At 41.4% G+C, this 14,982-nt stretch overlaps 1 protein-coding gene across 1 annotated transcript in view; it reads right to left on the bottom strand.

Annotated features, from left to right (window-relative positions):
• The window catches only part of PTPRS (protein tyrosine phosphatase receptor type S), a 270,711-nt gene that overhangs the window by 123,183 nt on the left and 132,546 nt on the right, over positions 1 to 14,982 (bottom strand). The window contains exon 6 of the mRNA XM_070944543.1: positions 12,401 to 12,511. Coding sequence (XP_070800644.1) covers positions 12,401 to 12,511 — 111 coding nt within the window. The remainder of the gene's footprint in view (positions 1 to 12,400; positions 12,512 to 14,982) is intronic.

Raw genomic sequence — 14,982 nt, 5'->3', positions numbered from 1 at the left:
GCTTTGGAGAATAGGTTGTCAACTTAAAGGTTTCCAACTTCGGAGACCCCTGCCTAAAATTGTTTGATTCTGTGCAGTAAATGGAGGGGAATCTGAAAAGATTGATCTGCCATTTTCCCGCCACTTATTAATATCTACATACCTCCCTCAGTATCAAGGGTTATATGAGACAGAGGAACAGGGGAAAAAAACCCCTGTTTTCTCAGATTTTGGAATGGCAAAATGGTCATTAGCTAAATAAGTTAAAAAAAACTTATTAAAAAAATAAATAAAAACTTGATCCAATAAAGAACAGATGGAATACTAGGGTGGAAATGGATTTCATTTTGAGCAGGGGTAATCAAATTTGGCAACTTTAAGATGGGTGGACTTCAACTCCCAAAATTCCCTATAACTCCCAGAATTCCCCAGAATCTTAAAGTTGGAAATTGAAGTCCACACAGAATTTCCATATGCTTTAAGACTTTAAGATGGGTGGACTTCAACTCCCAGAATTCCCCAGAATTCAGTGCTGGCTGGGGAATTCTGGGAACTGAAGTCCACCCATCTTGAAGTCTTAAAGCCATGGAAATTCTGGTCCCAATTGTGATTGTAAATCGAGGACTAACTTGTACGCAATTCAAGTTATTTACACAATGAGGCTGTAATACAGACATCATTAGATCTCCTCAAGGTTTCTTCTGGACGCTAATGTCCTATTGTAGAAAAGGATGAATGGGTGAATTTGTGATAAGGGATTTTTGTGGAAAGCTGCGAATGGCAATAAGGTATTTCAGACTGAACATTTATCCTGATTATTTTTTAAAATAATGGAAATACTGGGCTGGCTTCATTCATAACACTGAATATTGTTTGTTTGGTTTAGGGCAAGGCTGTCAAACTCATGGCCCGTGGGCCAGATGCGTCATGCGCTGACCACGTCCCCGCCAGGTTTAGCGAAGAAGGAAAAAAGTCTTGATACGTCCTGTGATGATGCCGTGATGACACCAGTTTGACACCCCTGGTTTAAGGCCCTCAACAAACCAGTATTAAACCAAATCTGCCTATATTTCGATTTTGCCATCCAGAAAATCCACAGTATGCAGCTGATTTGCCCAATCTCTGCTTTAAATTAGCATCTTAGTCTTCAATTCTGTTTTCTTTACGCCAAAAATGGAACTAAAGGACTTTGGAAAAAGTCTAGCTTTTCCAGGTGGATTTGCGATTGGGCTAGATCCAAATGGCCTCATCTATCGCTTACTTAACATTACAGTCACAACGGGAAACCTGGCTTATTAGGAGTCCAACCAAGCATGAATAACCATGATCTGTTCTAAAGAATTCTAGGTTCTTTCAAACCGATGGTGCCTTCCTTCAAAAATGAGGCTGTTCTCTGCTAAATTAAGTCATACGGCAACTCACTTCATCATCATCATCATCATCTTTTTAATGACCCCATAATCCCTTGCAGGGTGGAGTCTGAGCAACTGAATGAAGCTAGCAGAGTGTTTTAATGGCCAGATGCCATTCCTGTCGCCAGTGCGGAGTTTTGTTCAGCAGATATATATTCTCATTGTGCCCAGAGAGAGAAGTATCTGCCTCTACCTAGGATCGAACTCACAGCCTCCACTTCCACCTCTAGGCCTCCGCACTACTCCATATGGCAACTCACTTATTCAGCAGAAAATTAAAATAGCCAATTATCCACATATTTCCTTGAGTTGGGAGTTTTCTAATACCCTAATGTCACAATCTTAATGAGCGTTCCCTGCTGGTGTCTTAATAATCCTTTATGCGATACTCTCCAAGAAAGGATATCTTGTATTAAGAATAATTCTTTGCAATTTTTCCTAAAAGGTCTCGAGGTCCATTTAGAATGGAGGTGTCCAAACTTGGCAACTTTAAGACTTGTGGACTTCAACTCCCAAAAGTCCCTAGCCAGCATGGCTAGCTGGGGAATTCTGGGAGTTGAAGTCCACTAGTTTTAAATTTACCAAGGTTGGGCACCCCTCGTTTACAAGCTTTGTAGTTCTAGGAACCCACTTTGAACTTGGTAAATAAAGGGAAGAATGTGGGACAGGATAATGAGTGTGTGTATTTTTGTTGCTGTTGTTGGGGTGAGTGTGAGTGTTTTAATGTCTGCATCCAGGCATCTAAGCATGGAATTCTCTGCATCTTCAGAGAAGGAGAGATGGTGAGACAAAAGAAGGAGGAGGAAGAAAGAGAGAGGCAAAGAGAAAAAGAGAGGGAGAGAAAGAGAGAGGGGGGGGGGATTTTTTTTTTTTAAAAAAAGGTTGCACCGGATTTCTCAAACAAATATCAACGACAACAAAAATCACACAGCAGTTTCAGAATTTTAGAAAAATGTAAATTGTTCTTCTCTTTTTTCTCTTGGTTTTTGGTTTTAAAAGTTGAAGAAATGGGAATAACAGCTGAGCAGAAAATGGGATATGGCACAGTAGGAAAACATAAGGTGATGGTTTGTCCAGCTCCTTCCTTCCTTCCTTCCTTCCTTCCTTCCTTCCTTCCTTCCTTCCTTCCTTCCTTCCTTCCTATCCATCCATCCATCTCAGAGGTGTCCAGTCTTGGCAACTTTAAGACATGTGAACTTCAATTGAAACCCAGAAGTCTTAAAAGTTGCCAGGTTTGGGTCTTAACTTGACCTTGTGGCCCTTAAAATCACCTGTTGGTGGAGACCAGTTCATTTATTTGTTTTCATTGATTGATTTCATGCATATCCTGCCTTTATTATTTTTATAAACTGATTTTTACCTTCCCTCCTGGAGAAATCGATGATTGAAGATGGAAGTCAACGATCTCTCTAAAGACTTTTTTACAGTTGTATCTTTTTAACCCTTCTGGACAGGGAAAAAAAAAACACAATTTCTCTTTTTACCAGTCCCTTTTGTGTGAACACACACAGTACATGGTCTGTCTGAAATGAAATTCTGTAAGTAATTTTCCTATTAGGATTAAATCCAGGGTTATCCACAGGTCATGGTCAAAAAAGTCAAATTGATAGTGCCTCAAGGGTATGATCCAAGCTTTGATGTTTTTTGTGCATTCCGCACAACCCACAAATACTCTGGATTGAATCAGAATTTTAAAGCCTGTAAAATGAATTCTTCTACAAACCTCCACACATCACTTAAAGGCGCCTTCAATAGTTTTATCGGAAGCAGCTTCGTTTTGCATAGAATTTAATTCAAATTCTTTTTTTTTTTTAATCAATCATTTCAATGATGCATTTCAAGAAGAGATGGATAAATTCTGCCCTCTTCACTCAGAAATCGGTTTTTCTGCCTCAGTTGTGACTGGAAGGGACGATTTATAGCCAAGTGTCCCTCTGTAAGGGAGATGGCTGATTTCTAAGTAGGATATTTTTAAAATAAATAAATATATATCGACCAAAACTGTGTTAGCCAAACCATGGTTTAATTAAAAAGCAGTTAACCAATTATGGTTTATGTGACACATATTGCCAGTTTCCAACATTTACTTCCAGCTAAAAAATGCCCATTGGGGAAAATTGATTTTCTTAACGACTGCAGTGTTCATTTAACAACTGCCATTCAAAAAAATACGGCAAAATCGACTTGAAAAATTGAGTCTGGTCATGTGATGCCTCGACTTACAACCTCAACAACTATAATTCCAGGCTCAATTCCGGGCGTAAGTCGAGGACTACCTATATATATTGCATTCTTTTCAATGAGTAGCCCTCCCTCTTCTCATTAATAGAGTCTCTTAGCTGAGGTGGGCGTGGTGGGGGGAAGGTAGAAATTTTAATAAATGTCTAAATCAATAAAATATCCCATGAGCCCTTGCAACAAGAGGGTCCTGGCAAGGCTTCATCCCAGTGGCTATCTCCTTTTCCTATTGGTCAGGGAGGAGGTAGGAAGCTACAGGTGCAGCTTGACACACACTCTCCACAGCCAATCAGTGCCTAAAAATGCTGCCATGCCTTGGCTACCATAGAGTTGTGTTGAAGAGAGAGGCTTGAAATCCCTGACATTCTTTCTTATCCGGCTCTTTTTCATGGAGGACCAGATGGTCGAGGAGCCCAACAGAATAGTATTGATGGTGTGAACATTGCAATGCAGGACCGAATCTGTTTGAGATTGAATTTAGACACACACACACACCCCTCCCGGGTGTTACACAGCTGGGCAAATGGCCTCCTTATTTGTCTTCCTAAAACACACATATCCCATTCCCGTGACTCAGTTAAGGGAACAAAGGCGCCAAACCACTCAATCTCCTACGCACTGGAATTCGGAAAGCTTTTAGAACTGTGTGATGTTTGTTGTTTTGTCTTGCCGGGTCATTTCAATTATCAAAGGGATGGAAAACGGGGTAGAATCGGAGAGGGTAGAAAGGGAAGCAGGAACACTGGCTTTTTATATATATATATATATTTTTCCACAATGCATTTGGAATAAATTGCAGCATAGCCGAACCAACTTAAAAAAAAAAAAGAAAAAAAAAAGAAAACACAACATCCGAAACCAATGAATCCCAAATTAAAAAAAAGAGAGAGAGAGAGAAAAAAAAAACCCCCAAAGCAAATAAATAAATAAATTGAGAACCAGGTAGGGAAAGCTTGGAAGGATGGGTGGGTGAAAATCCACTGAACAAAAAAAAACCAAAAACGTAAAATATATTTTTTAAAAAATGGATATAGATATATATCGATATATATACACACGCATACATACGCACAGTTGGAAAAACACCCTCCTCCAAAGGAATTTTTTTAAAAATAATAATAATAAAGCCATCAAAACAAAAATGTAAAATATATTTTTTAAAAAAAAAGAAAAGAAAAGGACCGGCATGCAAAGATCATTGTTAACATTCTTCTAATCATGCATCAGGCCCAAACGTCCGTACAGAGGACAAAAAAGTGCACATACAACGCAGCAACGTTACCAAGGATGCAGAGAGAGGCCCACAATGCAACTCAACTCATCTCCGGCGAGACGCGAGAACGAGCAGATCTCGCCCGCCGTCTTAGATTTGATATTTTTAAATAATGATATCGACAGAGAATTTTTTTTTCTTGCTTTCTTTCTCTTTCTCTCTCTCTCTCTTTTCTTAATTTTTTTCCTTTTTTTTTTAAAATAGACATATTTTGTTATCGATAAGAGCTTTCTTATTTATTTTATTTTATATATATATATTTTTTTAAATCATCGTCATCATCGTAGCCGTTTTTTTTTATAAAAAAAAGATAAAGGTTATAGATATAATAGATATATATACTTCTCTCTTTAAGAAATGTAAAAATGTGGGTAAAGAAAGTAAAAAAAGAAAAAAAACCACACCAACCTTCTCGTAGCTCTGAGGGATGTTAAAGGGGTTTGATGCGGAACACAATGACATGAGAAGAGAGAAAAATAGGGAACACAGAGAGAGTAAAAAAAGGCCTTTCAAGGCTGGCAACCGCAAATCGATTTGCTTTTTTCTCTTTCTTTCCGTTTTTAACTTTAAAAAAATAAAAAAAAACTTTTTTTCCTTTAAAAAAAAAAATCTCCAATACGACCCTTTTTCCTTCCGAACCATCAAGGCCACCACCGAGAGGGCCCAGGAATGTTGAAGGCCTCTGGGGAGTGGGTGCCTCATATCAACCCGGACGGGCCCCGGGTTTAATGGAAGCCCCCTCCCGAGAATTCGGAAGCCCCTCTGGCACTGCTGGATTGCCCACCCACCCCCTTCCTCCCCCACCATCGCCCCCTGCGGCTGAAGGAAAGAAAGATTAACAAGGACAGTGTGGCACCCCGGGAGAAACCAGATTCCCACCACCTCTGTCACCATGGGGGTCCTCACCGTGGGTTTAGAGCTCTTCCGCGGTCCACCAAAATATTTCAGGCAGGGCCAAGTAAGATTCTGACACCCGTTCGAGGCATGTCCACATGGGTTTGGGAGTCACATCCTAGAAACTCAGGTTGCAAACGGACCAACCCAATTTGGCTCGAATTAGCAAAAAACCCCAAATTTGTCAAACTCTTCAATTCTGAATTTTTAAGGAGGGGGAGGGAGGGAGAATGCAATTTTCCATATCTTTGAATCAGTCCAATCTCGCCGAATTAAAGGGAGACATGTGTCGGGAGCCTCGCGTCCATATGGACATGCTTCGAACCCCAATTCCTTTGAATCTTCTTCCCCGCCACAAACTTAACCAAAAAAAAAAAAAAAAAAAAAGAAAGAAAGAAAGAAAGAAAAGAAAAAAGGAGGGGTGGAAACCAGACCTCTTTTGCTGTTCAGGGAACCCCCCCGCCAAAGAAAAGGAAATGATAACTGGAGCTCTTATTCCCTTCACACACATGCCCCCACCCGCAAACCCCAAAAGTCATTAAGAGAAACAAGCATGTTACGGGAAGAAACAGTCAAGAAAAAAACATCAAGAAATTTTGAGTGCAGCGACAACAAAGAGGGAAAAACAAGGCGTAAAGACCCCCTCCTGCCCCCCCATATCTGCCCCCCCAATTCAATCCTTGGGGAGATATCAACCCAAATTAACCTGCAAGCCTTCCAAGTTAGCTAGAGTTTGCTCCATGGAAATCGGACCCCATTTTAAACTGGGACAAAAGTCTCCACAAAGCCTCTTAAAAGAGGGGTTCAAATAGAATCGGCTCTTGTGTACATTTGCAGACGTGGGGCATGCCGGTTTACCCCATCCAGTTAAGTTTGGAGCGGTGAATTTGTTTCATTCACACTTGTTGTAAGCATTCAAACATTTGTAATCTTTGTACGTTGCTTTTTGGTGTGCTGACCAAATAAGCACCACTGCACCAAGTGTGAATTCTGGTAGGATTTTTAAATAGATAAATAAATTTGAGGGTCAAGATTTTCAGGACAGCCTGATATTCCAGCATTATCTCCAGCGGGAATGAAATAATTTCAGGTCTGTACGTAGATGATACTGAAGGAATTGTTTCTGCGTTGCAGAATTCAAATGACCGCCCGCACAAATCCTGGGATTGTCAGCTCATTTTTAAGGCTTGTCACTTTGTCATTTTGCATCTGATGATTTTAAGGTCTTTTAAAATGTTTCTTATGCTGTAGGCTGTCCGGAGTCTCTTTGAAACGAGACGGGTGTCAAATAAATTTAATCATTATCATCATCATCATCTCCGTTTTAATGTGGGGTAGAGTTTGGGCAACTGAATGGAGCTGAGTGTTTACTGGCCGGATGCCCTTCCTGTCACCAATGCGGAGTTATATTTAGCAGATATATTCTCATTCTGCCCAGAGAGAGAAATATCTGCCTCTACAATAGGATTGAACTCACAGCCTCCTGATTGTGAGGTGAGAGCTCCACCTCTAGGCCACCGCACCATTCGGCAAATAAATTTAATAAATAAATAAAAATAAGACTAAGAGACTGTAACCAAGGAGGAAAAAAATCCTGCAGTTCTGCCCCAAAAAACTACACTTCATCCTTTGCAGTGTGAAGCCAAAGTTCCAAAGAGACAATAAGCAACAGAGACAATATATACCTCATTATTATCATGCCAATAAACAGTAACAAATGCACTTTTTTTTTTAAATTTGGCATAGGTGTGCAAGGAAGGGAAGGGTGTGAAAAATATGGGTGAAAAACCAGTGACATTTTCTGAAAGAACGTCTGAAGGTCACAGCCTCATCAAGCTTCCTGTAACTTCATGGTGGCCAGCCATGAAAAGAATTTTTTTAAAAAAACATTCATGAGCCTATCCAATGGCTAATCTGACTTTCATGGGACAAATGGTAGTTTTTGTGGGGGGTTTTTTGAGGGGGGAGGGATGAATAGCTATTGAAACTCCTGAAAACTTCCCTACTTTCCAACATCCCAAAATTCAAGGAGAGACTTTCAGCCAGAATTTTTAAAAAATACCATATTTTTCAGACTAGAAGACGTACCTGACTATAAGATGCACCTAAATTTAGAAGAGGAAAACAACAAAAAAAACGTTTTTGGCCTCTGTGCGCCCAATTTTCAGCCCTTTTTTTGGCCTGTTTTCGAGGCTTTTTTTGTCCCGTTTTTTGAGCTTTTTTCAGCTCATTTTCGAGGCTTTCTTTGGACCAATTATTCCGGGGAAAAAACGGGCCAAAAAAAGCCTCGAAAACAGGCCAAAAAAAGCCTCAAAAACAGGCCAAAAAAAGCCCGCAAAACAGGACGAAAAAAGCCTAGAAAACAGGCCGGAAAAAGCCTTGAAATCAGGCCATAAAAAGCCTAAAAAAAACGGACTGAAAAAAAGCCCGAAAAGGGTGAGTGCAGAGGCCAAAAAATGGCCGTCAGGTGGGCAGGGCTTTGGCAATATTCAGTCTATAAGAAACACAGACATTTTCACCCCCTTTTGGGAGACAAAAAAGTGTCTTATAGTCTGAAAAATATGGTAGGCCTGTGTGCAGGGGGAAAATTCACTGATTCAGTTCAGATTGATTTGTCAATTCCAAATGTTGGAAACTTGTGGTTAGACCTATGGGTAGGCTAGACAAAGGCCAAGAATGAACACCGCCTCTCTTCTGAGAATACAGATAGTCCTCTATTTACGACTGTTTGTTTAGTGACTGTCCGAAGCTGCAATGGCATTGAAAAAAGTGACTCACAACTGCCCCTTTATGGCCATCACAACGTCTCCATTGTCATTTGATCAAAATTCAGGCATGTTGGCAACTGGCATGTATTTATGACAGTATCAATAAAGGAGAAAATTTGTAGCTCGTGCATTGAAATGAGGGGGTCCTTGGTGCTCTCTGAGCTTGGCTGTTTTCTTTCTTTCTTTCTTTCTTTCTTTCTTTCTTTCTTTCTTTCTTTCTTTCATTCATTCATTCATTCATTTATTTATTTTTAAATTTATATACCGCCCTTCTCCCTGAGGACTCAGGGCGGTGTTCAGCCAGAATTAAAAAACATGGAATACAAATATTAAAAAACAATTAAAATATATATAAATTTGGCCCAAGATTAAAAATACAAACCAATTAAAACATTTAAAATTTTCTTGCAGACATTTCATTACCCAACTAGGTAACATCATCAGTGCTACAACGGTTTGAGAGCAAACTCCAGTCCTTCCTGGCACTGATGATGTTTGGGTAATGAAACATCTGCAAGAAAACAACCAAGCTCAGAGAGCACCAAGGACCCCTCGTTGATGAGAGATGCAGAGTCACATAATCGCCATTCGCAACTTTCCTAGAAGCCGGATTTACTTCACGACCGTGTGATTCACTTAATGACTGCAGCAAAAAAAAAAGGTCGTTAAAATCGGACACGAATCGCCTCACTTAGCGATGGAAGTTCTGGTCGTCAATCCAGGACTATCTGTATTCCGAATAATCTGCTTACTTTGCATTTTGGTTCTTTCCCTAACTCATTTCTAGTGAATATTTTGAAAATAATGCTTTCTTGGAGGAAAATTGTGTTGTTCAGCTGGATATTTTTTTTCCTGGGGCTTAACAAGGCACCTTACAAAAGGCAGGTGTTTTTATGCTCACAGTAAATTTTCATTTGAGGCAGCCCCACATTCTGCTACCAAAATTTCGTGCACAGAAAAGCGAACGAACAAATTTGCAATTTATTGGGCCGTTGGGATACCAAGCATCCTCTGTGGGAGATACAACTAGCAGAAAAACAGAATTGGAAGGGACCTTGGAGGCCTTCTAGTCCAACCCCCTGCTCAAGCAGGCAATCCTATATCATTCCAGACCAATGGCGGTCCAATCTCTTCTTAAAAACTTCCAGTGTTGGAGCATCCCCAACTTCTAGTGACAAGTCGTTCCACTGGTTAATTCTTCTCACCGTCAGGAAAATTCTCCTTAGTTTTAGGTTGGTTCTCGCTTTGATAATAGAATAGAGCTGGAAGGGACCTTGGAGGTCATCTAGTCCAGCCCCCTGCTCAAGCAGAAGAACCTATACTATTTCAGATAAGTGACTGTCTAGTCTCTTCTTAAAAACCTAAGTTTAACCTGGATAACTCTTGGGAAGACGTAGGAATTAAAAATTCCTTGAATTTTAAACCTTTGAAAGGATAACCCTCATCTTCAAATGCTCCCTACACATTTCACTGAGGGACAGAATTCTTCCCATTTACTGGTAATCCACGACTTATGACCACTCCTTAAGTGAACCATTCTAAGTTATGACGGTGCTGAAAAATGTGACTTGTAACTGACTCCTTGTACTTGAAACTGTCACAGTCATGATCAAAATCCGGACACTTGGCAACCGGCAAGTATTTATGTTGGTTGCACATCTCGGAGTGACGTGATGGCCATATGTGACATTCCCAGGTGGCTTCCGATAAGCCGAGTCAATGGGGGACGCTGGATTCACTAACAACCCCAGACTCACTTAACAACGGTAGCAAAAAAAAAGGGTGTAAAATTGAGCATGATTCACTTAATTTCTGCACTTTCTTTGTAATTGAACGTCTGGTCCCAAGTGTAGTCGTAAGTCGAGGATTACCTGCAATTGCTTCTCTTCAAAAATCTGCTTCTGGGGTTAGATTCTAGTCTGTATGGGTCATTCTCGACTTACGGCCACAAGTAAGCCCAACATTTCTGTTGCTAAACAAGACGGTTGTCAAGTGAGTTTGGCCCCATTTTATGACCTCTCTTGCCACAGTTACTAAGTGAATCACTGTGGTTGTTAAGGGAGTAACACAGTTGTTACTTGCTTAACAACCGTCTTTTTTACCAATAGAAAATTCTGCTCCCCGCCATGGGACTGCGGCAAAAAAGATAGCAAAATTGGGCAGGGTCATGTGATGACTCACTTAATGATGGTGTGCTTAGCGACAGACATTGTGGTTCTAATTATTGTCATAAGTCGAGGACTACCTGAATGGTATTCCACATTTCCCTTGAACGTGGTCCAATCAACATTATTGGATAGTCCCCGATGGCTAATTTTCACAAAGTTGTTGTTCTTCCTCCTGAAAGGATTTCTGGATCATGAACATAGAATAACACAGTTGGAAGGGACCTTAGAGGTCTTCTAGTCCAACCCCCTGCTCGAGCAAGAGACCCTGGCCTATACCATTTCACACAAATGGCGGTCCAGTCTCTTTTGGAAAGCCCCCCGTGATGGAGCATTCACAACTTCTGAAGGCAAGCTGTTAAGCTGATTAATTGTCCTCACTCTTAGGTAATTTCTCCTTAGTTCTAGGTTGCTTCTCTCCTTGATTTGTCTCCATCCATTGCTTCTTGTCCTGCCTTTGGGTGCTTTGGAAAATAAATTTATCCCCTCTTCTTTGGGGCAGCCCTTCAAATACTGGAATACTGCTATCGTGTCGCCCGTAATTCTTCTTTTCTTTACACTGGACATACCCAATTCCTGCAACCCTTCTTCATATGTTTCAACCTCCAGTCCCCTAATTATCTCAGTTGCTCTTCTATGCATTTGTTCCAGAATCTCAATACCTTTTTTATATTGTGCTGACCAGAACTGGATGCCGCACTCCAAGTGTGGTCTTATTAAAGCTGTGTAAAGCGGTACTAGAACTTCACATGATCTTGATTCTATCCCTCTGTTAATGCAGCTTAGGACCGTGTTGGCTTAGATAGGCCTGGAGCTTAAACACATGAAGAACGGTTGTAGGATTTGGATATGGCCAGTCTAGAGAAAAGAAGGACTAAGGGGGGACATGTATTCCAGGATTTGAGGGGCCACCACAAAGAGGAGGGAGTCAATTTATCTTCCAAAGCACCCGAAGGCAGGACAAAAAGCAATGGATGGAACTAATCAAGGAGAAAAGCAATCTAGAACTAAGGAAAAATTTCCTGACAGTGAAAACAATTAATCAGTGGAACAACTTGCCTCCAGAAGTTGTGGGTGCTCCATTACAGGAGGTTTTTAAGAAGAGGTTGGATAACCATTTGGCTGAAATGGTAGAGGGTTTCCTGCTTGAGAAGGGAGTTGGACCAGAAGACCTCCAAGGTCCCTCCCAACTCTTTTATTCTATTATATTTAATAGATTCGTTGGAGAGATAACCCGCTGCTCCCCAAATGTCCCCAGCCTACCTCATTAATATCATAAAAATGAGAATAACAAGCACTGCTGTTAGAGACAGGAGTTTCTCATTGTTGGAAGTGTGTTTCGATTTGAAAGTGTGTTCTGCTAAGAGACTGGACAGCTACATGTCTGGGACAGTACAGGATCTCCTGCTTAAGCAGGGGGCTGGACTAGAAGACCTCCAAGGTCCCTTCCAGCTCCATTCTGATTGACTATTGGCTCATTTTTAAATGACCGTCCACTAGGACTCCAATTAACTAAACCTTTCTTTCCTTTGAGGCCTTCAGCCCGACTTCTTCCATCTCGTCAAAAGGCCACGCAAGGTTCCCGAAAGACCTTGGTGTGTCTGCGTGCATGCGTGTTAAGGACGGGCAGGGGTCACATTTGCCATTCTTATGAGTCACGGCGCTCCCTACCTCTCACATATAGGTTGGCGGGCGAAGAATAACGCACTCCGGCACTGTTGCTGGCGACGCACTCATATTTACCCTGGTCTGTCTCTTCGCTGCTCTCGATCTGAAGGCCACCTGGCAGGGAAGAGACAACAAGACAAAAAGGAAAGAGGAGATGCCGAGAAATATGTTAATTGTCGGCCGAGGGCAGATCAGGCACAAAAGGGAGAAACGGCTCTAATATGCCGAACGCACCAATTATTACCGATAGCATATCCGGAGCTCAGGGTTGAACTGTGAGATCCTTGGTGTGTCAGGTTTCGGTGCTATCTTAAATAAGTTTCATTTTCAAGCGCAATCTCTCTAATGAGTCATTTTTATTTAAGAACATAAAAAGCCGACATTCCTGATTTCATTTTGCAGCCAAACTGGCCCCTCCTTCCAACCCCCTCCTCTTCCGCTCTCCAACCCCAATGTCCCATTGGCCATCATGCAGATCCATCTCTACCTCCCGGCACGTTCTTTTCACAGGAATGTAGCCCCCACCCTCGTCTCCCAGGAAACACTATCTGTACATACAAAACTAGGTAAAAGTTCATCTTGTTATGTCAGCGCTGGAAGAGAGCCTAATTTGGAACGCTGACATCGTGCTCTCTGAGCTAGATGGTTTTTTTTTTTTTTTTGCAGACGTCTCATGATCCAATTAGGTAACATCATCAGTGCTAGAAGGGAGTGGGAGTTGCTCTTTTTTTTTTTTTATTTATATAAATAAATCTGTCTTGATTTTAGGGTTAGTTTTAAAATTTTAATACTAATTTTAAATTGACAAATTTTAAATTACGGGCCAAATTTATAAATTATTTTAACTCTATTTTTAACTGTAATGTTTATGTATAGATGTTTTTATTTTTGGCTGTTCACCGCCCTGAGTCCGAAAGGAGAAGGGCGGTATAGAAATTTGAATAATAAATAAATAAATATGCTGCCCTTCTCCGGAGACTCAGGGCGGCTTACAATGCGCTAAGCAATAGCCTTTATTCTTTTGTATATTTATACAAAGTCAGCTTATTGCCCCCACAAACTGGGTCCTCATTTCACCTACCTTAGAAAGGATGGAAGGCTGAGTCAACCTTGAGCCTTGGAGAGATTCAAACCTGCAGTAATTGCAGGCAGCTGGTCTTAATAACCAGCTTAATAACAGGGTGCCTTAGACCACTGTACTACCAAGGCTCTATTTATATCCTTGCCTTGTCAGTGCTGATGGGAGTGTGGTTTTCCTCGCTGGTAGTTTCTTGATTAGGGTATCATTTCTAGTTTGTTTGTCAGGTGCTAATCCCTGCTTATCTGGGTATTGATTGATGATGGGAAGATGTTTTAGGCCTTTGGTTTCCTTTTTAGTTTTTTGATTTTGAACAACATATAAATAAATATAAAATGTGAGTCCACCTCACATCCTTCTAGCGCTGATGATGTTTTCTAGTTGGGTCATGAAACGTCCACAAGAAAACAGCCAAACATGGAGAACACCAATGCAATTTATTCCTGTGCTTAACTCTTTCCTGCAATCCAATATACTTCCCTCTTCAGCCTTGAACAGCCACAACCGCAAGACGGTTATTCTGTGGTTATTCCAGCTGCCAGGTTGGGTTTGGCCACGTCCCAAAGCAACAACAAGAAGGAAAAAAACAACCCATGAACCAAACAGCTTTTGGGATGCTATACGGCTTTGGTTAAGAACGTAGCATTTTTCCCACTGTCAGTAAAATCAGTGTATTGCAATGTTCCATCTCCAAGGAAAGTTCTTACAAACCAAAGCCGTGTTTTTAATCTGTGCAACTTTAAGATGTGTGGACTTCAACTCCCAGAATACCCCAGTCAGCATAGAATTCTGGGCGTTGAAGTCCACAAATCTTAAAGGGGCCCAGGTTGAAAAACAATGATGCGGACAAATACTACCTTTATTATAAAGTTATAATAACAGAATCTGAATGTGCTTCCACCTCTCTATCTTTGCTGATCTAGGGTGGGCCTCGCCTGAGACATTTGCATATGTTACAGCCCTACCCTAGACTTGGGCTTCCCTTTATCTTCCTCCTATCCCTCAAGGCCATTTCATCTGTCCTCCGGAGTTATGGAAAATCGACCACCATATCATGAACCCTTCGAAGTTCCTGGTCCTCAGGATCTCATGACTCAAGATTGACTGTCTCTATGAATGGAGGCAGAGTTATGGAAGTTCCGCCACCAAACCATGAACCCTTCCTCGTCCTCAGCATCTCACAATCCAAGGTTGACTGCCCCTGTGCATGGAGGCTCTTAATAAAACTATATTGGAAATAGCTCTGGTCAGTGGTGGGATTCAGATAATTTAACAGCCGGTTCTCTGCCCTAATGACCGGCTGGGTGGGCATGGCCATGGGGTGTGACAGGCAGCACTTGGCCTCCTGCACCCCCAGTGCCCCGTTTTGGGTCTAGTAGGTCTCCCTGCACTTACCTGGGAGCCAAAATGGGGCGCGGGGGGACTCCTGGAAGGGGCGGGGTGAGGCCAGCCAGCAATTTAACTACCGATGTACCTGAACTGGCCCGAACCGGCTGAATCCCACCAC

The sequence above is a fragment of the Pituophis catenifer genome, unplaced genomic scaffold (assembly GCF_029215685.1).
Source record: "Pituophis catenifer annectens isolate HBS135680 unplaced genomic scaffold, rPitCat1.0.hap2 SCAF_1, whole genome shotgun sequence".
Taxonomy (NCBI): Eukaryota; Metazoa; Chordata; class Lepidosauria; order Squamata; family Colubridae; genus Pituophis; species Pituophis catenifer.
The sequence above is the reverse complement of the archived record's forward strand: the minus strand, read 5'-3'. Positions and strand labels throughout refer to the sequence as shown.